The sequence below is a fragment of the Myiozetetes cayanensis genome, unplaced genomic scaffold, assembly GCF_022539395.1.
Source record: "Myiozetetes cayanensis isolate MyiCay16 unplaced genomic scaffold, myiCay2020 scf13, whole genome shotgun sequence".
In the NCBI taxonomy this organism is placed as follows: domain Eukaryota; kingdom Metazoa; phylum Chordata; class Aves; order Passeriformes; family Tyrannidae; genus Myiozetetes; species Myiozetetes cayanensis.
In genome coordinates this window covers 22423935-22449486 of record NW_026086937.1, presented here as the reverse complement: position 1 = coordinate 22449486, position 25552 = coordinate 22423935, and the positions used below count along the sequence as shown (strand labels likewise).

Below are 25552 nucleotides of genomic sequence, written 5' to 3'. Positions count from 1 at the left end.
TGAGCTTCCCAAGCTGTGTCAGCATGACCCTTGCAGGGGGGCCCTGCTCAGCTGAAAGCTGTGTCAGCACTGCACCTGCAAGAGGATCCCTCCTTCCCCTGCCAGCGTCCTGCCACTGCAGTGAAAGATGGGAAATAAAACCCCAAACCCGATCCCTGCAGGCCTTTGGAACAGCTGACGCAGCTCCTGCCCTCTGCCCCACAGAGCTGAGAGGGACAGGGACACCCCAACCTCCCAGGGCAGCTGACAAGACTGGGACAGCCATCCCTGGCTCACCCCACTGAACTGCAGAGGTCCATGGTCATTAATTCCAACTGCTGCCCAGCTTCCCTGGGAAGGACACAAACACCCAAAGCTTTCCCAGCTTCCCTCCCATGTCCCACTCAGGCACAGTGGTCAAAGCCAGGGTGTGTAAGAAAAGCAAGTTTAGTTCCAACACATTTGGCATCCAACAGGCAGTAAAAAAAAAAAAAAGCTTTATATTTTATTTCTTGTAAAAATCTTTTAACACATGCAGACTAAAACCAGTGTAAGAAAGTCTCCACCATCGTTTAAACAAATAACTATACTTAAATATAAGCGTCTGCAATTGACTGGTATAAAAATAAGGTACATTTTGCTTTTTTACAGAAATCCTGTCTCCAGTTCTCAGCTCAATAAACAATACACAACTCTAAGACATACAACGAACCTGATCGTGGCTTTCCACCCCTCGGATACTGCTAAGGTACGATGTGCAAAAAGTTGGTAACAGTTCCTTTCCCGAAAGAAAAAAAAAAAAAAAACCAAAAAAAATCAAACAAAAGTCTTCTACCCCTCTTAGAAAAGGAGCCGCTGGGCCCAAGTCCCTCCAAACCTGGGGTGGCCGTGCGGGGCTCAGCGCCGGTGCCGCCCGTGGCCCGAGCGGCCGCTGCCGTGGTGCTTCCCCTTGTGGGAGCGCTCGAAGGAGCGCGAGCGCTCGCGCCGCTCCCGGTGGTGGCCGCGCTCGTGCCGGTGCTTCTTGGCGGCCTCCGAGTGATCCCTGGACTTGCTCTGGGAGCGGGAGCGGGACTTTTTCCGCTTGTGGCCGTGTCTGTTGGCGCCCTTGAGCTCCTCGCGGCCGTGCTTGGCCTTGAGGTGCGGGGAGCCGTGGTTGTGGTGCCGCCGGGGGCTCCCGCTGTGGCTGCGCGAGCGGCTCCGCGAGCGAGAGCTGTAGGTGCCCGACAGGCTGCGCCGGTTGTTGTAGCTGCGGGACAGGGGCAGTCAAAACGGGCCCTCCACACGGGCAAACAACCACCACACCACACCAAAGGGGCTGCCAAGTCACTGGGACAAGGCAGAGACTGTCTCTCCCACAGGGATAAATGAGGAAGGACAGTGAATACCCCAACGTGCAGCCTGGCCCAGTGAAAGGTGTCCCTGCCCATGGCAGGGGGTGGCACTGGGTGGGCTCTAAAGTCCTTCCAACCCAAACCATGCTGGGATTCTTTTAGTTAAGCTCATCTGAAAATAAACAGCCCAATCCAAACCCAGAATGCAGCACCCTTTGAGGTTTTTCCACCTTGTCAGGAATCTCCCCTCACCACCAGATCACAAACTGCTTATTGCCCTTTTCCCTCAGTGATCTGACAGTGATATTCAGGGGAACCCTTCACTGAGATCTAAGTTGGCAGCTTCCAACTTGGATACGAGCCCAAAGATTCTTCAAAAATAGGTATTTACAAAGCCAGGAGCTCTCCCTGCATCCCCCTCTTCCCACCACAGGAGAGGGGCAGAGCCCTGCAGAGCTGGGCAGAGCCTCAGGGAGCACTGACACCAGAAAGCTGCCACGCATCTAATGGTCCTGTGGCACTTCCCACCCCCTCCCCAGGGACTGTGTTCCCAGACTGCTCCCATCTGTAATGGGATCCTTGGAGAATTAAAAATGCCCAAGCCCCCAAGCCCTGCCCCTGGTGCCCCCCAGCAGCACCCACTCACTGTCGCCTCGGCGTGTGCGAGCGAGACCTCGACTTTGTCCTCGACCGGGACCGACTGCCGCTCCTGCTGCTTCGACTTCTCTTGCTTTCTTTCCTCAGGCTGCAGGGGGGGCAAAAACAAACCAGGCTTGCACTTCTGAGGCACTTGTTACTGCCCTGAAGGAGCTCAGCAGTGGCTCACTGTACTCCAGTTAAAGACAGCGTTTTTACTCAAGTATTCTCTTTACCAGGAGAGGTTCTACCTACCCATTGTAAGGGCTCTTGGAGGTTTGCTGCCTCTCCTCTGGCTCCTTTTTAATGGTTTTGGTATTCACAGACACTGGAGATTTCTCTTCAGCTTTTACTTCTCTCGGGGAAGCTGAGAATTGAATTTAAATTCAAAATTAGCTATTTTATTCATCCTTTGTCATGAACGTACCGTACATCCCTTAAACACCTGTACCAGTATCTGCAGTAAATGTAGAGATGAACTCAGTAGTTCATTCCTGGAGCAGGATGTTCATGGGGAGATGCACAGTGTGCAGCCAAGGGGCAGCAGAGGAGGAGGGGCACTGTGCCCTCCACACCACACAGCCAGGCTCACCTCCATCCACCAGGGGCCAAGAGGTAACAGAATAAAAGCTGCCCCTATGGCCCACAGACACAGAGCTTGTTACCTGGACAGTAACATCCAGTGCTATAGAAAGGATTAAGACTGAACAGCAAACTTCATCTTTAAATTAATAGCACAATAATAGTGAATAACAAAAGTGTGTTTAGTCTGTAAGTCACTCTGTCCCTACAGACAGCTGGAGTAGCCCAGAGATGGATTCAACTCTCATGGAAGGGCTGCTAAGCCCAACACAGCTCCTGCTTTCCAACACTTCCAGCCCTGGCTCCCGCCTCACATTCTTTGTTCATGAGAAATTCACACTTGCCAGCTCAAACCCCCCAAAAACTCTGACTCTTCAGAAGTAACTGGGACAGTGCTGGGACAGTGCTGCTTCCTCACAACACGTGCCCATGTTCCTGCAGAGCCAGAGCAGGCCCTGAGCCTTCTGCCTCACCACCAGCTCTGGGCCAAGGCCTGGGACAGCCCCTGAACCCCCGGCAGTTCACAGCTCAAAATCAGCAGAGGGAGAGGTGAAAGCACTGAGACAAACCATCAGAGTTCTGACAGACAGGCTGATTCAAAATAGGTGTTAGAATTTATTCCCTCTGGTGCCAAGACTGTGCTGTGCCTCTCCTCCATTTCCTGACCACCAGCTGCCTGCCTTCACCACACTGAACAGTTGCCAAGTGCATTACAACAAGCAGAGAAAGCCATTTTCAGAGATATCTGCAGCAAAAGGAGCCATGAAGGCCATTGTTACAGTCCCCAAATCGAATCCAGAGTCTCTCTTCACACCACATAACACAAACCCCAACTCCTGTCTCATTAAGGGTGCGTGTCATTAATAGATCACTCTCCCATCTGTGGAAATATGGAGTAAAGTATCCCTTTTCTCTATAATCTGTCATTTCAAGGTCTTGAAACTGGTTTTAAAGTCTGTGTTTGAAAAAAAGAAATATTTGCCTTGCTGCCTTTTTTTTTTTTTATTTTTAACCACCCTAGGACACAGATTTAGTTACTTATCAAAGAGTATTATTCAAGTTTCTGTTCAGAAAACAAACTTACATGGTTTGGATGCAGGAGAAAAGCCACCCAGTGTTGACAGTGCTGGAGTCCCATCTGGATTTAAACCTTTCGCCTTCAGTTTAGCTTCCTGTAGTGCCATTTTCCTCTTTTCTACTTCTTTATCCAGAAACTCGTAATTGGGCTGTGGAAGTAACAATGAGGTAAGAGGCTGAGCTAAAGTAATTCATAATTTCATCTCATTTCTGAAAAATACTCAGTTGGCTTTAATCATCTGCCAGTAATGGGGGTCATTTCCAGAATGTGTTCTCCTACCCTCCTCACGGGAGCCTTTCCCATTAGTAGATCTGTATTCCAGCATTCCCAAACTTTTGTGAGAGCCATAACTCAGCTCAAGCTGCACTGAGCAGGAAAACCAAACATCTCAAACGTACCTTTTTTCTGGTATAAAGCTTGAGAGTTGTCAGGCAGATCTCTTGAATCTCCTCTTCCGTGGTGCCAAAGAGCAAGAACCAGTGAGGACGAGTGGGCAGCGGAATCTGAAACCAAACCAACCAGTAACAGGGATTACAGCCCAGCCTTTTTGTTTTCAATGTCTGCATTAATTTTGTTGAGAGCAGCCCCCTGGCAATGCAAGGCAGAGCTCACCTGCAGGGCCCTGGCAGCGAGGTAAATGCAAGCACACGCAATGGTCTCGGGCTGAAAGCGAACAAACACGTTTGTCCGAAGGCTGTCGTTCATGTAATTCCTAAAAAATACAGCATGAAAGGTTGGATCTCTGCTTCACTTCTTATTTTTAGAGGATAACAATACTGGAGACTCAATTGACTTTATTATTTTTTCTGTTGTTACGTTAAACGTTTGGTTTCTGTGGAACTGTGGTATTTGGTGTTGACATGGGTCACTTTGTAACAGTCTGCACTTCGGCACTGCCTGAAACCCAAGGCAACAATGTGTAGTAGAAAATGCCAGCAGCATTTCCTGGCTGCTTCCTCGGTTCAGTTATCCTGCAGTGTCCAGAGCTCACAACTTAACAAGTACTTTGCATCTGTCCAGCTGTGTGCCTCAGACACCAGCGGTGTTGTATTTAAAAACCAACTTAAAGCTCAGGTGCCAGCAGGAAAGGACAGTGTATTTGCAACCTACCCTCCTCCAGAGGAAACCCAGGCAGTTCTTAAAACACTGACTGCACTTAAGTTTTGTGTGCCTGCAGTCCCATTTACTTCATCCAGAGAGGCATCCAGTGAGCTCACTGAGTGCTGGAACAAGGCCTGTGAGTTAGTCAGGGCCCCACTCCCCGGAGCTCCTGGTTTGCACAGGGGGCACTACCAAGCAACACGTGCCAGGAGATACAGTAACAGCAGAGACCTCCACGGGATTTTAAGTTCCCAAGCTATGGAGAGAGGAACAGCAGTCAGTCAGCATCGACTCTGCAATGCCTGTGCCCAGTACGGCTCTAGTGAACATGCTGCATGCACCAAAATCCTCCCTGGAGTCCAGTTTAGCCAAATCAACCAAGTAAGCACTGGAGATTGTCCCCCACGTGTCCTTTAAACACTACAGCGTACAGCAGGTAGGAACAGAGACATTCAGAGACAGTTGGAACAGTTACTTCTGGAAACAAATATACAAATCCTTGGCACCCCTGGCACCAGGAGGTGCTGCCCGCTGGATGACGGCAGGGAGTCTCGGATGAGAGCTTGCGCCGGCTTGGCTGGAGAGAAGGGCAGCCAAACCCGCCATCCCCAGGTCAGGGCTGAGGTGCAGAGGGCAGGGCTCTATGACTTACCATCAGGGACTACCCTTCAATCAAAGAGTAGAAAAAAGAACAAAGTTAAATTGAGTTCTCCGTGACTGTGCTGGAATCAAGCCATGAAAATAGTGAGCAGAAACAAGCACCACAATGTTTCAAAGCGTGTGTTTGGGTAGGAACTTACAGCTCATTGCTTTGCATAGGGATCAGCAGGCTTGTTATTTCTGCTACTATTTTCCTGGCTAGGAAGAGAATGGAAAATAACTTACCAGGCTGTCTGTACCAGGGTTTGATTACGTTCACATTCTAGGACTTGTAAATACATAACAATGATCTGAGGAATAAGGGGGGGGGGGAAGAGAAAAAAGACTAAGTTTTAACACATACAGCAAGAGAAATAAATATCTCTATAAATACATATTTTAAAAATCAAACAGTATTCCCAAACAACAGGGGCTCCTTTTCTAAGCACACACTGTAAGCTCTCACGTCACTGAGTTGGAAGGGACCCACAAGGATCACTGAGCCCAACTCTCAGTCCCGCCCAGGACCATCCCCAAGAGTCTCCCCATCATGTTCAGACAACTCTAAGATTTTTCAGAACCAGCCACCACCATTGAATTTTTCCCAAGGCAGCAATTTCAACCCAAGTCAATATGAATGTTTGCCCAAGTACTCTGGTAAAAACATTAACAACAACTGCAGAGGGGTAAAAGAGAAGAATCCAGGTCATTCTGCCACCTGTGTTTCTCGTTCCACAGCTCACAGTGATGCCATCAAGGTAGAGTAATAGGTACAAATTAAGATTAATTTTGAGAACTCACCTTATGAGGATGCTTGACATGAACACAAAATCCCAACTCCTTCAGTACCCTCCTTTCTGCTTTGATTACTTGATTTTTGGTGTTTATGTAGTTCTGATCAAGTATCAGGGGGCTTGGAGTCCTATAGTTTGCAAGAAATAAAATCAAAACTGTTTTGCATATCCAAAAACAACGGCAACTCTGTTTTCCCTTCCAACCAACTAATGGCAACAGAAACCGGTTTTCAACTCCTGCAAGCAAGTTTAAGCATTAATCTTGTGCTGTCCAAGTTTAGATAAACTAGTTTAGTTGCTGCTTTTGACTAGCTATGGATTAGATGGCTGAGATATAAAAAATAGCCTTCTGCTGCTGTGTATGCAAACTACAACTGCTCCAGCTGCTGGAAGGAGTCGCTTGGCAGGGAGGATCCCAAAGAACCTTCCTCTCCATGGCAGAGGTGGGGGAAGGAACGTGACACAACTGCCTTTGCCAGGCAGGACTTCAAAGCACAAGTAAGGCAGAACAGGGTTTTTCCCTGATTAATATTGAAGTAGCAACTTGTGCTTTAGAAATTGCAGTTTCCTATAAACTGAAGAGAAGATTATTCAGCCTTCAGAGAACAAGGCAGCCCTGGCTCTGTGATGTGTGAACAGCTGAGTGAAGCACAGAATTTCCCCCCTGAAGGGTGACAGATCTCCCTGCACCCCTCACCAGTGGGTTCCATGGACATCCCTGCTGCTGTGTGCATTTCCAAAATGAGAGCTCATTCCACAAAGAGGTTTCAAACTCTAGCACTGTCTAGTCCTAATTCCTTCCACATCCAGCACCTGAACTCTGCAAAGCACTTTAACCTCGAATGACTTGCTGTGCACTTTATGCACAAGTGTCACACTCCATGTAATATTCTTTGCTTTGTCCGTGCTTAGACTTGACCTTTCAACATTCCACTCTGGGTATTTGAATCCACTTCCTCCTGAAGACAGACCAGCTTTTTCCCCTCTAATATGTCTCACACATTCCATGTGCTTTCCAAAGCAGAAGACTGTTTTTGGAGCTCCTTATGCTCTAATAAACCACAGTCTCTGTATATGACACAGCCATTACATTACCTTCAAAAGAAAAAAAAAAAAGTAATGCAAAGCACATTCAAAATACAGCTTTTGTTGTATCAGGCAAAATATTTCACTGCTAACTTGCAAATTCCATGAGTGGATCTCACTTCTTCCTTCCTGACAGGTCACAGAGCAGATAAAACACTGCAAACCAAGGTTCCCACCCCAGGAAGACAAAGGGTTGCTTTAATTACGAGGCTGGATGAGGAGCTTCCCAACTTCCATAACCCAGTTTATGGCTTGACTCCTGCAGTCACCTGGGCAGATGCTGGTTGTCACTGGCAAAGCACACAGCAAACCATGCCCTTCTCCAATAAAAGCACAGGGGTGTCCAACTGGAAGCACAAGGGGCCAAGAAGCAGCTCCCAGCTCTGGAAGGAATTACTGCAGCTTCCTGGTGCCAGGAAGGACCCACAACTCCAGCACCACCTTTGCTACTCCTGTCTGCTAAGGAATGCCAATCTTCCATGTCACATGAAAGTAACTCCTCTAAGTTACGTGTTACTCTCACTCATCAGGGCAAGGTTACAGTTTGCCATTTCAGCTACTCCAAATAAATCCAGTCAGAACAAAGGGAGTTTTTGGAGGTTTTTTTGGGTTGGTTATTTGGGGTTTTTTCTCCCCCATAAATTAACTGGAAAACAAGACCTTTTCAAGCTTATTTGAGGCAAGTTCAGTGAGAGGCTGATGTTATCTGAACACTCCAGCACTCCAAAGGCAGGTTGAACACAGTGCTCTGGAGTGAGAGTGGGAGAGCCAAGCCCAAGTTCTTTCCATCAGTGAAACTGAGTCACTTCCAATTAATTCCAATCAATTATACTGGGGTTGATAACAACACTTCCTCCAGTATTACTCTCCACAATTTTATCCAGAGGTCACTGGCACTAACAGGATCTGCAAAGCATCATCCAGAGCGAGTCCAGATGTCCAGGCTCAGTTTAGCAGAACACTTCCTCCGAGGTGGGACATCTTGGGTCATGGATTTACACAGCCACAACTTCTACTAAAAACATCCCCAGTGGGACGACAGGGCTGCCTGCACAGGACCATCCAGCAGCCCTGGTTCCCCGTGGCCCTGCACTCCTGGCCAGCTGTGCAAGGAGGTTAACGCAACCCCAGGTGCAGCAGGACAGACAGGAGCCTTGCTGTGAGTTAATTTGTCACTGTCCTTCCCCAGGGCCACGGGATCAGCACCAACAGCTCACCCTCAGCACTTGTTCCACAGTGAAGTGTCAGGAGACCCAACAGCCCAAGTGGGCTTTGCTTTACTCTGGTGTCCCATGTTCCAAATTCCAGAGGCCTACAGCTCTAAGGAACCCATGAAAAACATCAGTTTGTCCAGGCAGCATTTCCAGAAACACAGACTTCTTATCCACTTAGGGAAAAATAAAAATCTGCAGAGATTTAAGTGCTTTACTGCACTTTATTACTGGTAGAAGTCAAGTTCTCCACTGTATTAAGGTTCACCAATTTGGCACTTTTGGCATGAACTCTGAAGTGCTGGTAAACAATTATTTACAAGTTGGAAACTTCAGAGATTTCCCTTTGAGAAAACTTTTTTGCTTTCTCCTAAATAAAAAGAGAAACTTTGCTACTGCATTTGCTGCACTTAGTTCTCCGTCCAAGAATTATTTTAGGTCCAAGTAACAAACCAGAGAAAAATAACTTACAACCTTATGTATAGAATACATAAAACATGACCTTCAAGCCCAGGATAGCCAAGGAGTATTGCAAATTCTTACTCTGGATCTGTTTTACAGATCAGCACTAGAGCTCCAGGCAAGACTTTATCATTAACAACAGAGCACACAGTGTCCCCTCTGGGAAGCCAATCCAGCACTCAGATGCAACACTTGATTGGGATTAAGATTGTGTAACAACCCAACAGATTAACACATTCTGTAATGTGCTTGTAACAATAAATAAATTACAAATACCCATATTTATAAATCACTCTGACAAATGAGCCCTAAGTTCTCAACACAGCTGCAGCTTCATTTGATGTAATATTAAACTCTGATGCCTCTGGGATGACTAATCCTTTGGAGGAACAGTGCCCTGAGTGCAATTATGGCCACAGGGAGCACGGTACTTGTGACAAGTACAGCACAACAGCAGTGTCTCCTCTCAAAGACCAGAGAGCTGTTAAGTTGCTCAGTACAAGAGCACGAGTTCTGTTTGTCTCCCAGGTCAGAAATCCAAGCAGCACAGACTTGCAGGGCAGTTTGAAGAGCACTATGTGTGTAACATTAATGCAGCCACTCCCAACCCCACTGCAGGGACCTGTGTCCCGCGACCCAGACCGCCCCGGGTGGGGTCGCAGCACGACACCAGTCGCGTTTGGTTCCAGTCTCAGGACTTTCTGCAGCTTTTCAAGCACATTTAGAAGAAATAAAAGCAACTTCAAACTACATTCTACAAGGTAAACAACAGTTGCACTTTGCTCAGAACACATGTTTCGGCACACAGTTATTTCAAAGCAGTTTTTCCACAGTACGAGCTTTTCTCCATGCACACAAACATTTTACATGCAGTTCTACATCACATTTGCTCGTCACAGATCCAAAAGAAAATATGCTTGTCCAAAACACTTGTTTAGCTTTTTCTTACTTCTCAGCATTAGAAATACCACCTCTAGTTGACTACACGTCTCATAAAAAGAAAATTCCAATGCAATTCCCAGTTCTGTAAACAGGTACATAGAAGGGACTGCTTACATCATAATGGGTATAAATTTACAAATCCAAGATGTCTGTATCTTTGTTTTACTATGAATGCAAACTGCAATTATACAGAGCTAGAAAGTGGAACTAAGAACCCAAAACTGGTTAAGAAAGAAAGCAAAGCCTACCCAAACTACCCCAAACGTGTGTGCAGGTTAAGAGCTTCAGTTAACAGAAAAACTAGACTAGAAAAGAAAGTACAGCAGCCTGAGTGTTTCAGTTCTGGGTTGTGTGTGAGAAACTAACTACAGCCTACGTGTTAGCTTCAGTAAAAAAAATAAAAAATAAAATAAATAAAAAAAAAGGTTAAGCTAGTATTCTAAAAACCTGGACAGCAAAGAAAAAAGCTTATAACAAGATACAGGAGTTCTTCCAAATGGTTCACCAGCGGCCAACCTGTTAGTCCCCCGGTTCCAGTGACCTATTCTCAGAGCACTGGCTTCTCCTTGGGGATTTTCGATACTTCACTCACTGTTGCCATGACGACAGCTTCATCTTTATGTACCACTCCACATCACCCAGGCTTTGGTAAATGTAGCTGGTCGCTGTATAGTCGGTTGCAAGGGAAAAAAGAGTTGAAGTTAATAACGTGTACAGGTGATGGAACTGTCAGCTTGTAAAAAGTACAGAAAAAATGTTTACATCCTGCTTGCTAAAAATAAAAAAAAAAAAGGGGGGGTGTGCAAGTCTGAATGTCAGACTGCAGCATTTTAAGGTTCATTTCATGCAGATTCACTCAGAATCGCAGAGCAACAATACCCATTTCTCCCGAAAATAATGGGTAGCAGTGCACGAGTTCTCTGGACATGATGCACTTTAGACACCATGTAACATGCACAAGGTGGGATTTGGAACAGGCTAGCTGGAAAGATTTAAATTCACAGGTTAAGTTCAGTTCCTCTGATCCTTCACACAGCACACAGAAGCAGCTAATTCGTATTCTCAGCGCAGAGACAAGCAAGGCATATGATTAATTAACCTTCGCTGCCTGGACCGGGGCCAAAACGTTACTAATCACTGAACCTGCTCCAGCAATTCCAACACCAGACTCCCCTACCAGAACTGCGGGGACAATCCCACTGACCTCACACCCCGCACCACTGCTCACGATTCCCTCGGGGCTGTGACAACCTGAACACCAAACCCAGCAAAGCTCAGTCCCAAAGTGTAACGCTGACCCTTTCCTCTTGGACCTACAGCCAACTCGGGAAAAACAGCACGAGCCAAAGCTTCGGCTGCAACAGAGGCAGAACCAGGATCAAGACACCAACAAACAGCTGGATTCCCTAAGGGATTTCTACTCTGTTTCTCAGGAAAGGTTACACGACACAGAAGGTTAAATTCCTGCTGTAACCTGGTGTATTTTACAGGGCAGTGACATAAACTGTGAATTTAATAATCCAGCCAGAACCAAAATCCTCTTACAATTACAGAGTTCCTTAAACTTTGTGGGCAACCAGCCACTAAAAGCAAAGCTGAAGCCTCCAATCCCAGACTATAATACTGCTGCCCAACAGAACTAAGGAGATTTTGTGTTTAACAGCAACTTAGGGAACTCCTCCCAAGCAATCCTTGTTCCTCTCACTACTTTGTTAACCTGCTTTACCCAAGAACAAACGTTGCTTCACACATGGAAAGCAGCACTGGTCTCTCCCAGCTCTGCAACACCTGCCCAGGGCCAGGCACCAGGACAACACAACTCCCACCTTCTGCATTAGAGACCTTAAAGGTGCCTCCAGCCTCCCACACTCAGTGACACATCAAAGCTGTACACACTGCAGGCCAAGCCAGGCCTTATTCCAGGTATTTTCTACAATGGCTCTTTTTCTAGGAAATAATTACTGCCATCACCAAAAATTCAACTTCTTCACTGAAACCTTACTGGCACCACAACCATACTTGGACACCACACACCAACGAGGGAAAAGCATTAAGACTACTGAATATGACTAAAAATCTGGAGAATACACAGCAACCCACTACTGACTACTCACACCTAAAACTACCCTTCGATAACTGCAAGACAGTAAAAACATCAATTAACCAACCTAAAGCTACAACCGTGGGCCTAAAACTAGGACCAATACTCGTGACTTGCAGCTAAATAAGGAACAGAAACGGGTCTACCAAACGAACAAAAGCAGAAGAAGTCGGGATTGCACTGTACTGCCTACAGAGCAGCCAACGAGCACTCCCTTCCCAACTTTAGGTCGTTGAACTTAGCCTGGAAAAACACTGTGAATCGAACGCTGCAGTACATCAGCGGTAACGGGTGTTTACGATCGCAACGAAGCTGATCTTACCTTTTTGCTCTTAACTGCCGCAAGTGATGGAACACGTTGATCACGTCCCTTATCCGGCGAGGCGCCTCCTCGATTTTGGACGCGAGATTGATGCAGGCCATGGCAACAATCTGTAAGGGAGGCGCGTTTCCGTTAAGAAAACGCTATTTAACCGCGCTAAGACTGGAATTGCGCCAGCAAGAAGCAAACCCGCGAGGCCCGAGGCGGGCGGCCCGTCCCATCCACCCCACCCGCTCGGTGCCACGCTCACCTCAAAGCTGTGCTTGACGAAGGACTTGGAGTAGAAGAAGCGGTGGAAGAGCACCTGCCCGGTCGCCATGGCCACCTGTGAGGGCAGAGGGAGGCGCGGAGGGAGCGATCAGTGCCCGGCGCGGCCGCCGCCATTTTGTGCCCCCCCCCGCCCTTCCCGCCGCCACAATGGCGCCGCCCGCCCTGCCCTGCCCTTCCTTCCCTTCCCTTCCCTCCCTCCCGCCGCAAGAGCCGGCGGGCCCCACCTGCGGCAGCCGCAGCAGGATGCCGGCCGCCTGGATGAGCTCGCAGCCCAGGATGCGCAAGTCCGTCTCGCACTGCAGGTCCAGCCCGTCCTGCATGGAGGGGGTGGGCGAGAGCCGCTCCTCGGGGATCAGCGAGTGGTCGATGGTGAGCGACACCTCCGAGTAGAGGCGGTCTCCGATGAGGATGCCGGCGGGCGCGGGGGGCGGCGGGTTGGGCGCGGCGGGCGCGGCGGCGGCGGGGTGCGCGGCGGCGGCCATGGCGGGGACGGGGACGGGCCCGCTCCGCTCGGTGGGGCGGCCGGCGCGGACTGCGGGCACCCCGTGACGCGGCCGCAGCGCCGCCCGCGCAGGGACACACGGGAAAAAAGAGTCCGCACGCCCCGCCCCCCCCCGGGCAGCGGCAGGGGCGGGAACCGGGACCGGGAATGGGATCGGGAACGGGATCGGGAATGGGAACCGGGAGAGAGACACGAATAGGGGACGGGGACAGGACCGGGACAGAGGGGACGGGAAGGGGAGTGGGAAGGGGACTGAGGATCGGCCGGGGTTGTCCTGACACCGGGAGCAGGAACCGGGAACGGCAAAGGGAAGGGGCCGGCGCTGCCCCCGGACCGGGACTGGGAACTGGCCGGGTTGCCCCGGGAAAAACCTTTAAACCAGGGAAGGACACGGGCTAGGCCGGGTTTGATCCCAGACGGGGGGCCGGGGCCGAGCGGGGCCGTTTGAGGTCAGTGCAGCCCCCCCGCCGGCAGGGGCGGGACAGCGGGGACAGCGTACCAAATAAACGCCGTGCAGGAGCTAACGGGGCTCGGGCCCTTCGCTCAGCACTGCCCGGGGCCTTTGGGCGCCTGCACCACGGCACAGGACATCCGTAAACTCGACTGAAATCAAAATAAACCAGGGGTTGCGTTCTCGGGGAAAAGGCACCTCCGGCTGCATTCATTAAGGAAGAACACACAAAAAAGGTCTGACGGCTCCCGCAGTTTAAGCCGCTGTAGATAATAAATGTGTAACTGAGGGTTGGAGAAACGCTCCCCCCTGGAGCAGCCCCCCCCCGTCCCGGCGGGGCACGCGGAAGGGCACAGCGGCGCGCGGCCGCTGTCAGCAAGCACCGCGCGCCCGGACGGCGTCCGGAGGCGGCTCAGCGCTGCCCGCCAGGCCCTGCTGTCGCGCTTCCCCCGCTGTCGCGACATCCCCCCGCTGTCGCGACTCCCCCCACGCTGTCGCGGCCGCGCGGGACTAACGGCCCGCAAACTGCCGGCGGTTGCGTCACTTCTGGGAACTGCCGCATCACCTCGCGCCGCGAGCCCCGGATCCCTCCGCGGCCGTCACTGCACGCGCGCTGACCGGGAGCTCCCGCCCCCCTTGGGCAGCGCCGGGCCCTGATTGGCTGGCGGGGGTTGAGTGGCAGGGCCGCCCCGCCGCCCGGCCCGCCATGTTGTGAGGGGAGCGGCGGCACCGCCCGGGTGTCCCGGCCGTGTCCCCGGAACAGAGGGCGAGGCGGTGGAAAAGAGCTCTGAGACCGCCGAGAGCACCCTGTGCCCCATCCCCACCTTGTCACTCGGCCCAGAGCACCGAGTGCCATGTCCAGGCCTTCTCTGGACACCTCCAGGGCTGGGGACTCCACCACCTCCCTGGGCAGCCCCTGCCAAGGCCTGACCACCCTTTCCATGGAGAAATTCGTGCTGATGTCCAACCTGACCCTCCCCTGGCAGAGCTTGAGGCTGTTTCCTCTTGTCCTGTTCCCTGGGAGCAGAGCCCGACCCCCCCCTGCTCCCCCCTCCTGTCAGGGATTGCAGAGCCAGAAGGTCCCCCCTGAGCCTCCTTTTCTCCAGGCTGAGCCCCCCCAGCTCCCTCGGCCCCTCCTGCTGCTCCAGCCCCTTCCCAGCTCCATTCCCTTCCCTGGACATGCTCCAGCCCCTCAGTGTCTCGCTTGTCTGAGGGCCCAGAGCTGCCCCAGCACTGGGCACACACCCGAGGTGCCCCTCAGTCCCCACGCAGGGACAGCCCCTCTCCAGTGAGGGCCAAACTGCTCCCTCAGTCCACTGTCCCAGAGAGGCAGTCCCGCAGGACCTGCCAGAGGGGACACGTGGCTGTGACAATTCACTGAGTGCGGGATTGTCACTCAGATGGGCTCTGCCCGTGCGGACACCCCGAGAGCTCTGCAGCTCCAAGTGCTGCACAGGACACAGGAAAGATCGGTTTTTGTATTCCAGGTTGTCCAGGATGAACAAACCTGCTGGGAACAGAGGTGTGAGGCTGCCAAACCCCCAGGGAGCCGGGCCAGGCTGTGGGATCATCGTTAATGGAGCAGAGGGGCAGAGTGGTTCACTGCTGCCAGGTGGTTGTGCCAAGCAAGATGAAGATAAAAGCATCTGTAGAGATACAAATCCAAGATTTTTAACCTTTGTCTCCCAGGCTTCCACAGGAGCAGCCCTGATGGAGGAGGCTGAGGTGCTTCTGGGCTGTTTCTTCCTCCTCATGGGGTGTGGCCCCTTATTTTCTGTCACGGTTACAATTGTCAATAAACTTCCCTAGTTTTATAAACAACTGTTTCAGAAATATCACCAATCCCACAGCGTGTTTGTTTTATAGCCTGCCTTTCCATTTATAGCTGGGGGCTTGAGAGTCTGTAACCATCACCAAAACAGTGTTTTTAATGGAAAATAGAGCATTTAATTGGGAGCTATGTGCAGGTTCATGGATCAGCAGGGATTCCAGGCATTTGGAAGGGAATCCAGTTATATGGAAGAGCTCACCCTCTTTTCCTGGTCCTCTGCCCAACTCTCCCCTTTAGCCTTGTACCGTACAATCCCTGAGATTTTAAAAATGATTTCCAACCTGGAACACCACTGGCCTTTTAGAAACCTGCACCAGTCTTTGGTGTCGGGTTAACACAGCCAAGAAAAATCCAGTGAGCCCACAAGGCTGGTGCCAAACATCCCCGCAATGGCAAAAGCCGTTTACAGCCCAGAGAAGGGACAGAAGGTTAAAGAAATAATAGTGAAAAGGAGAGTTGCGGAAAAGCTGACTCAGTTCTCCAACCCTCAGATTACCCTGGAGTGAAAATCCCGGCTTACGTGGTGTTTGCAGAGAGCAAACAGCTCTTTCCATGTTCCAGCCGGGCTGGAAAGGAGGACAGACGAGTCATGGAAGCAGCAGGTGACACTCAGTGCACTGGAATTTGCCCACTTTTTTATTTCCACGCACACACCCATCGTCTGTCGGGTTTGCTCTGCTCCAGTTTTCCAGGTTCCGCTCTGATATTTTGAGAAGTGCGTTTGCTCACCCTGCCCCATCATTCTTCCCACTTCTGGGTGGTTTCCTGTATCTATTTTTGAGTTTGGTGAAGTCGAGCAGTGCCTTCTCCTCTCACAGCAGGATCAGGTCGTGGTGCCAGGACACTGCTGGAAAACACCAATCAATAATTGCTGCTCGAGTCCTGATGAGGCACCAACGAGTCTGATTCTCTTGGAGCCCTTTGGCCTGGAATTGTACAATCCATGGAAGCTTCTTCCTTAAAACAGGTGTAAACTGAGTTTGTTCTTCCAGATGTCTCACTGCAGGCAGAGACTCCAAAGCTGAGTGATAAAACATGGAAAAAAAGGGAACACCTCGTGGAAAGGGAGTTCTGGATATCCCAAAACCTCTCTCCTAGTGAGTAGTGAGACCTCCTCAGTGCCCAAATCCTGAGGATTTTACAGGCTTGGCAGCAGCTGTTTCCCAGAAGAAAATTCAAACCCAGTTTCTTATCAAAGAAGTGCAAATTACAACATGCAATTACCTTAGCAGAAAAAAAAAGGATTATTTTGGGAAAATAAGAATCTGTGATGACAGAAAAATCTGATTTCCTTGAAGAATGATGGATGTAAGAAAACAATGTGACAGGAGGTTCAGCAGGAAAATATTTTGACGTGAGCAGATATCCGAAATTTTCTGCTGTCACATCAAATAGACCAGGCTAAGACAATGCAGAACATGCTTAAATCAATTTACTCATTAAATTCTAAAATCTCCTAAGTAAAAAAATTAGTTGAAAGTTGTTTGTTTGATTTTTTATCAAATCATTTAGGAGATGGACTGCAGTTCTTCATGCTGAACGTGATAAATTGAGAATCTGGAATTACCTGCCATCTCAGGGATAAAAATCTGCATTATCGGCTCTGACAGGACTGCTGACTGCAAGCACAGCCCCAGCACAGGTCGAGTGCTGGGTTTGCATTGACATAAGGGACTTTGGTGCCCAAAACCTTGGCAGTGGGATTTATCCCAGATAGACAAACAATGATTTCCTCTGCCAGACTACATGACTTGAGGAGGAATTCCTGAGGCACTTCTGTGAAAGATTTATCAGACTCCAGTCCTGGGGTCTAAACCAGCTCAGAGGAACAAGGAGGATCACTTGAAATTGCCCCCAGAGGGCGGGTTCTTCAGACTCTTCCTGCTGGTTTTGAAAGAGGCAAGAGGAACTGGGCAGGGAGTTCCACCCTGCAGTTTGTCCCCTGAGTACCGGGCTGTGAAACCGCGGCGGGTGGGGGTGCTCGGGGCTGCCAGGGCTTCTCTGTTTCGGCTCAACTGATCTGCACCTTCCACTCCCCAGTCCCTCCCTCCCTCTGTTCCAGTGGCGTTTCTCTGGCCACGCTCACTCCTGACTCACTCCAGCCAAGGTACAGCGGGTGTTTGGCTTGAAGTGCTTATCAAGAGAAGGTTAAAACATTCTTCCTGCAGGAAAGCAAACCTACTTGCAATTATTCTGTCATCCAGAATGTAAAATACAGTCCTGGGCGCCGGAAGATTCGTACCCTTCAAACCTCACACTCAAGGTGCAATGCTTCTTCCCTCTTGTTTGCTCAGTAAATCTGCATTTCTGTAAGTGTTTTCTGGATTTCTCAGAAGACCTAGTGCCTAATGAAGCCTACTTCCCTCAGTTACTGAGTTCATGGACTTGGGACTTCAGGTTTGGCATCACAACTCACACAAATTGCTTCACCTTCCATCTGTAAGGCACTGGGAAAATAAGGAAATAAGGAACACTCACCACATGAGTTTTTCCTCCACACTGATGTTCACCAGCTCACCTATTTGCAATGGTAGTATTAATACAAATAAATATAAACATATAGCAGTTTGATGCATTTACAAATTAAAGTAATTTAAGCTCAAACCTGTTTTCCAGCACATATAAAACTCAGCCCTGTTTTGCTCATTGAGACACACTGGTATTCCAGGAAAAACCCGTGGAATTTGATTTACTGGACCTTATCAAGACCCACTGAGCTGCAGGTCAGTGGGAGCCCATCCCATCTGTGCTATAAATGGCTCTGAGAAACAGAAACTGGTAAATGTGTCCAGCTACAACTGACACACAGTTAATGCCCCTTCCTCTGGGACAGGGCAGGGCTGTGACAGCTCTGTCACCACGGGGAGGGTGTGTCCTTCCCAGCCAGGACACCACTGCCAGGAGCAGGGGAACCCTCACCTGGCAGCAGCACCTGGGGGTGAAAAGGTTGTGTGTGTGTTTTCTGCAGTGCCTCAGGGTTTGGCTCAGCACTGTTTGGTGAATACCCCAAAATGTGAAGGTGTTCCATGGACAACCAGGCTGTTCCATGTCCCTGAGGTGGCACAGCCCCCCTCCCTTGGGACAGCCAGTTCCTGGAGGGTCAGGAACACTTGTGGCCAGCTTTGGGAACACACAACCAGCCTTGGTGTCATCCCCACCAGCAGGTCACCACACACTTTAAACCAGATCCACCCTGGGGGAGCTCCCACAGAGCTGATATTCCCATCTGCAGGTCAGACACTGGGAAAACAGCAGCTGGGAGAGGATGATGTAGAGCATGGACCAGGTTCCCCAAACTCCCAGCACAGCCCCTGCTTGTGGTGGGAGGTTCTTCCACCCTGTGCCATCGTGGCAGTAGAAGGGCTGGCCTGGGAATGTGCCTGAGTTCATCCTTCATGTCCAGTCGTGGTTCTCCCAGATCCATCCCAGCTGGGAAGCACAGCTCAGGGTGATACCCTGGAGTGGGTGCCAGCAGAGCTGAGGGAAGCACTGAGGGGATGGAAAAGAACAGGCTGTATCCTGCCAGGCTCACACCAGGGACAGATATAGCCCTGGGTCAGGCAGGAGGGCATTTGTCACTACGGGGAGAGGCCTGAATTATTTTTAGGCCTTACATCATTGCAGCTTTGAAGGACAGGCAGAGAAAGATGAGGCTGCTTGGCTGGCCAGGGCTCACCCTGCTGTCATGGAGCAGTGACCTCAGAGCCAGGGAGTGTGTGCATGGGCAAACCAGCACGGGAAAACCACCCCTGGGACCCAAGGAGTGAGTGCCAGCACAGACAGGCCACCCCTGGGACCCAAGGAGTGGGTGCCAGCACGGACAAGGTGCCAAGGGCAGTGTCTGGGTTGTCATTGCCGTGACACTGCAAACCTCAGCATCACACGTGCCACCCTCCCCCTGGCCCAGCAGGCCCAGCCTAACCAGCAGGTGAGCATTTCCAAGTCAAATCTCTAAGATGGAATGGTTTTACCCAGGAATTTCCTCACTGTCCAGGCCATGGGGAGCCCACCCAGCCCGTGGCAGGAACGCTGGTACAGCCACAGGATGTTCCATCCCACACCACCTCTCTCTGCAGCAGCAGCCACAGCAGACTTTGCTCCCTGACTGCAGCATTTCCACGAGCCTGGGGGGTGTTTGTGAGCCCCAAAGAGCTCTGTGCTGCAGCACTGAGGCCACAGCACCACATCCTGCTCTGGGGACAGGCTGGGGGTGGCTGTCACCCGAAACTCCTCATGTGATGGGCTGCAGAGCAGCTGCTCGGTGTAGAGAGCTGGGCCAGCAGGTGCTTCCCCTGCACACCCAGCCGGGACAGGGACACCAGCAAACCTGCCAGCACCTCCCCCCTCACATATCTGCATTTACTGGGCACCAGAGAGTGCCAGGTGTGGGCAGGGCCAGCAGCACTGGCCGTGTGCCTGACCTTGGGCACGCAGGAGGTACCAAAATATTCCCTGCAAGGGGTGTGAGAACGACCTGAGGGGCTGCACACCCTTCTCCTGCTGTGCACCAGCAACAACCCCCTGCTCTGCCAGCCTGAGTGTATAGAAGAATAAAAAGCTGCTTTTAAGATTAAACAAATGATTGCTGCTACCATCCAAATATTGTAATACCAGTTGGCAAAGCAAGGAGAGCAGAGGGCAGAGAAATAGTAGAGCTGGGGGTGAGTTAGACATGTCAGCTGGCCCCTTCTCTCCCTGTGGGAATTCCTGTAATGGTCTGTGAGCTGTTCAAGCATTTCTTCGTAGCTTTACAAGCTTGTTCTGCTTTTAAAGCATTTTCAAATGTCTCAACCTCAAGAGGTCTTTTATGCTATTTTTTCCTCCCCTGAGAATGATTCAAAGCAGAAAGATCAGATCCATCAGGTCCTTCCCCCTTCACCTCTGCTCCTCTGTCAGGGACATAATTTCTCTCACAGCATCTCAGTGAAATCTCCACCAGGCTCTGAGTCAGAGGCAAATTTCCCACAGAAAAATAGCACAACCTCTTCAGGGTTGTGTGTCGTGGTAATGAAAGAAAGAGGGTCAACTCAGATGGGATATTGGGAAGGAATTGTTCCCTGGGAGGGTGGGCAGGCCCTGGCACGGGGTGCCCAGAGAAGCTGTGGCTGCCCCAGCCCTGGGAGTGCCCAAGGCCAGGCTGGACGGGGCTTGGAGCAGTCTGGGACAGTGGGAGGTGTCCCTGCCCCTGGCAGGGTGGCACTGGATGGGCTTTAAGGTCCTTCCAACCCAATTCCATGTAAAAGCTCATATTGTACCTCACAATCCAAGAAGGTGAAAGAGCTTTTGATATTATATCTTGCTAATGTGTTTTTTTGTTTGTTGGGGTTTGTTTGTTTGTTTGGGGTTTTTTTACACGCTTCCCTATATTTTGGGGTTAACTATAAGCAGAAAAGTAACTCCTTTAGCAAATCACCAGCGGGTTTATTTATATAAGACAACTGTATTAGTGGGCTTTTTTAAGTGGTTGTTTGCCATCTAGTGGGGTGATGGGATTTTGCAGAAAAGCATCAGAATGGTTATTGTTGTGTCACCCCTTCAGTCACAGGCGAGAAGGGACTCAGAGACACCAAGAGCCAAGGGAGAGGCAATCAAAGGGAGAATATATGGGCAAGATTTTCCTTACTGATCGAACCAACAGCAACGTTCAGCACCCCCAGATATTGCACTGACAGCCCACGAGCCATTTGTAAATAAAAGAAACCGGTAATTTGAATTAATTAGTCCTGGATCCCATCAATGAGCTCTCTGTCCCCGTGGCACCAAGACAGAACTGGTATTCAAACACACACAAGGTGTGCATTGCCAGGGGTACTGGTGTGTAAATGGACACTGGGATATCAATATCCCAGAGTATTTCCAGCACTGGTTAGTGAAGGGAATTACCCCAGGGAATACAATTAGTAAAAAAAAACCCCTTTGTGCTAATGGGTCATTTCTGAGGATGTGGAAACACATTTTGCTCAATGATCAACAGAAACACGAACTTCTACCTTCATCAGCAAAGTTCCCCCACACTGTACAGTACCATATCATAGAGGAAAGCTTTTCTTTAATATAGTTCTCATTTTGGTCACCGTCATCGACTAATTCTGTCACTTATTTTGGGAACTATTCCACTGCCAGCAGAGCAACTCCTGCAAAGCCCTTTCCCAGACTCCAGGTGAAGGGAACCCTTTGCAATAAATTACTGAACAGTCTGTTTTACAGGGCCCCTTTCCCAGCAGGAGGCAGCACTTCACTAGGAAACATCCCCAAACTTGACAGCACTCGTGTCTGACCTCAGGTAAAACCGAAATTGGAAGTGAATTGAACTGCAAGAAATCAAAGTAACACCCACGATCTCCTGCCTGTCTCCAGCACCTTCCCTTCACAGAGGCTTGTGCAGAAGTGAGGAGAGGATCCTGCAGCACTAATCCTGCAGCACTAATCCTGCAGCCAGGCAGGGGAGAGGGTGGGAAGGGGGGCTTCAGAGGGGCTCAACCAACTCCAGTGAGAGGGTTGGAAGCGCAGGGATCTTTAGAAGGGAAATTCCACCTTTATCCTGGATTAGCTGCAAACAGGACTGTACCAGCAATGGATTAGGTCAGGTTCAAAATGTGTTAGTTTTGATTCTGTGGCCCTTTTGTGCCTGCAGATATTACCAGGAGGGGCGGAAGAAAGACCTTTTGACCTTGATGTGCAGCAGAACAAGCCTGGTGCTGATTGCACCCTCCAAACTCAGTGTAACCCACAGGAGGGACCAGCATAATCCACTTGTTCCCTTTAAGCCCATTTGCATACATCACTACCAAAAGAAAATTCAGTTTGCTATAATTACCATTTTTACTGCACTGGAGCTGAATAGAAAACCTAAAGGACCCAGCCAGCTGAAAACAGCAGGATCTCAACCGTGCACTGAACAGCTCTGACTGCCCCATGCCCACACCGCACTGAAATCCCCAATTTATGATTTCAGACTCGTGTATTCCACAGGTTCGTGCTCCCCCAAATGTTTGTCCCTTCTCTCTGGTGACTCTGGAGCAGAACAAGGCCTTCCCTGGAGCCCTTTGCTCCTTTGGGATAACCCACAGTGCATTCAGAGCTCAAACCCTCTCAGGGCTAAACCAGGGGCTGGACACTCACCTGCTCCCCTCCTGCAGCCACAGCTCCCTCCCCTCTTGCAGCACCTGCAGGGAGATGGTGGCACCACCTCCACAGCCCCAAACAGCCGTCCTGGATCCCAGCAAACATTCCTGCTGCTCAGCATCCTGCTCCCAGCAATGGGGGGACTCTTCTTGAGGACTCCAAGACCGAGCACGCCCCACCATGGCTTTCTTCAGGTCCTCACCCAGCTTCCAGCAAACTCAGGAGTTTATGGACCAGAGCCACCACCTCACAGTTTAGGTGAACATTTCTGGCCTGGGAGCCTCCATGGGATCTCAGCACCCAGCAGCTCTGGGATAAGCAAGCCCTGAGCCACCTCCTCCTCTCCAAACAGCAAACCCTCCTCACCCTCCCCTTGCCACAGCTGCCCATTTTGTAGCTCTTTGCCACCTGCAAATTGATGCCTAAAGCCGGCAGCTGGCTCTCTGTGGTCCCAGGCACTCCCCTCTCCACACCCACCTCTCCAGGAGCTGAGCAAGCCCTGTTTGCTGTGTGATCAGTGAGAACTTTCCAGACAGTTCTGGCCCAGTCCAGCTGACAGTTGTGCAGGGCTGCTTTTCCCCAGCGGCGCTTTGGGATGTGGGGCTGGTTGAGGCAGAGTGTGCTGTGTAAACTCACACAGCCCCAATAAATGAGAGGTGTTCCCAGTGGGCCCCCTCGGGGCCTGTCAGGTTTTACCTCCCTGGACCATCTGTGAACGTTTAAGGAGCTGCTGAAACCCACTGGTGGACAAAAGGCATTGCTGGCATTCTTGGGCTTCGTGTCAAGCTGTGTTTCCTAACCCAGAATGTGATGATCCAAACAAGATGCATCCAGCCAGACCTTTCCTGAAACCACCAGGCCCAGTGGGAGGTGTGGTGAATCCAGAGTGTTTGCTGACATTCTCTGCAGGAGAAAACTTGAGGTCCAGCAGCCTCGGGTGTGCAGGGAATAACGTGGGGTGCCTGTGCCCCAATTTACAGTGACCACAAACACGCCCATCCATCCCACCCCACTGACATCACTCATTGTTTGCCTTTTCAGAATTCCATGAAGGTCCATGAAACATCTTTTTTCCCTCTTTTCTCCCAAACAGATTGGGGAAAATTGGCTTTAAAAAGGCTTGGCACAGGCTGCCCAGGGCAGGGGTGGATTCCCATCCCTGGGGGGATTTAGGAGCCCTTGGATGTGGCACTCAGGATGTGGGTCAGTGCTGGGGAATGGATGGACTTGCTGGTCTTAGAGGGCTTTTCCAACCTCAGTGATTCTGTGATCCTGTGAAAATGTCACTATTAAACCTTGTGTCCGGGGGTAAAGGCCCCTGAAGTGTCACCTGCGAGGGGTGTGGGGAGAACAGTGAGCCCCGTCCTGCACAGCTCCAGCGGGACGGGCCCAACCCACTGCAGGATTCTGGGATTCTGTGAACTGAGGCACAGCCATGGACAGCTGCAAAAACACACTCTGCTGCTGCCTGAGCACCACTGGAGCAAAGGATCTTCACACTTGTGTCCTTCAAAGGAAAAACAACACCCCTGGCCAGGAATGTTTTCCCTTGGGATGGAAGCCCCAGAGCTCAGCCAGGCACAGACCTTTGGGTCCAGGGGCCTGTTCTGTCACACGTGGCCTCCTCCTGTTGTTTACTGGGGAATAAAGAGTCATCCCACCAAAGGGTTGGAGCCCTTCATGAGAGTGTTACGTGGCAACACAAAGTTATCTTTTACAAAAACTCCGTGAAAACAAAGGACACACATCATTTCCATGAATAATTCCAGTAACTAGAAAACAGAGGTGGTTTTTTTTGTTCCTGACCTGGAGGCAGGTCCCTTCTGTGATCATGGATTTTTAATGATCTTTATCCACGCTCTGTGCACTGAAACCAGGGTGATTTTCCTGCTGAGGAGGAGCCAGAAGGGAAGGGCAGGGGCAGAGACCAGGGGGCAAAACTTGGCTCTTAAACAATAACTGTTGCTTAAACATATTAGTACTTTTGTCCTGACAAAGCCAAGGGATTTCAGTTTGTCCTAAAAAATTGCAGTTAATTAGATGGACAGGATTATCACAGAATCATAAAACATTTGGGGTTGGAAGGGACCCAAAGACCATCTCGTTCCATGGCAGGGACACCTTCCACTATCCCATGTTGCTCCAAGGCCTGTCCAGCCTGGCCCTGAACATTTCCAGGGATGGGGAGTTTATATCCACAGAAGATGGACACAACATTTATCTTACAATTTATATTGTCCCCATTTGTAGGAGCAAACAAACCTAAATCTTCTGGTCTCCTGAGGCTGTGTGAGACCTTTCAGGGCTGCCTGGTCCGGGGGGATCCCCTGGTGGGGCAGGACCGGGACCGGCTCCTACGGCATCAGTGAGCGGGAGGGAGGCCCTGGATGGGGCACTGGGGTCCCAGGGGGGGCTGGCCAGGGACATCCATGTCCTGACACAACCAAGCCCAACACAAACTGCTGTGAGAGCTCCAGCTCACTTCAGTGAAACGCTCACGTGGATCAGGTCTGATTTTTGCTTCTTTCTTTGCCTAATTAGACAACGGGGAGATTTATGGTACAACTGAGCCAACTCAATGGAGCTGTAATTTGACATCCAATTAATCACTGTCTGTTCCTACACAGGTGCAGTAGAAGTGCTTCCTGACTGCTGCAGGCAGTTTCTATGTTTCTATGGGAAAAAAATCCCAACTAAACCCCATTGCTTGTTTCCTCCTGCGATTCCAGCACGAAAAGCTGCTGGAGAACTGTCCCTGCCCCAGGGCACGAGGAGCAGGGTGGTCACTCCCCACAGGATGGGCACAGTGCAGGTTGCTGGAGGCACAGATGATCCTTGATGCTGCTCAGAGTGAGAGAAGGAGCTTTTCTCACCCAAATACTCCTCCCTGCAAGGCAGGTGCCTGAGTGCTGTCAGTGGGGAGGGGAGGGATGGTGCTCCTGCAGGTGCCCAAGCCTGGTGAGTGTGGGAAGCTGTAAAGGTGCCACCAGCACAGGAAGGGATCCCAGTAAAATCCTGGCCCTGGTGGAGTTAACAGGAGTTTTGCACTTGACCTCAGCGAGGTCAAGGATTTTACCCAAGGAATATTAGTCACCAGCACCAAGATGAA

At 50.5% G+C, this 25552-nt stretch overlaps 1 protein-coding gene across 1 annotated transcript; it reads right to left on the bottom strand.

Moving 5' to 3' along the window:
- Nucleotides 1-458: 458 nt before the first annotated feature.
- CCNL1 (cyclin L1) lies at nt 459-13055 on the bottom strand. The gene is made up of 11 exons (XM_050308731.1): nt 12759-13055; nt 12515-12589; nt 12265-12374; nt 6148-6268; nt 5593-5657; nt 4219-4318; nt 4005-4109; nt 3613-3754; nt 2202-2313; nt 1957-2055; nt 459-1225 (listed from the first exon to the last, which is right to left on the bottom strand). Exons 1-11 carry the CDS (start codon nt 13014-13016, stop codon nt 877-879), a joined length of 1536 nt encoding a protein of 511 aa, XP_050164688.1. The 5' UTR covers nt 13017-13055; the 3' UTR covers nt 459-876.
- Between the last annotated feature and the right edge of the window lie 12497 nt (nt 13056-25552).

Excerpts from the sequence above, each read along its gene's own strand:
- CCNL1 (XM_050308731.1), bottom strand. The coding sequence starts at position 13,016 with ATGGCCGCCGCCGCGCACCCCGCCGCCGCCGCGCCCGCCGCGCCCAAC. Across the intron at positions 12,590-12,758 it reads TCCTGCTGCGGCTGCCGCAG|GTGGCCATGGCGACCGGGCA; the intron begins GTGGGGCCCGCC and ends CTGCCCTCACAG. Across the intron at positions 5,658-6,147 it reads ATGTCAAGCATCCTCATAAG|ATCATTGTTATGTATTTACA; the intron begins GTGAGTTCTCAA and ends CTTATTCCTCAG.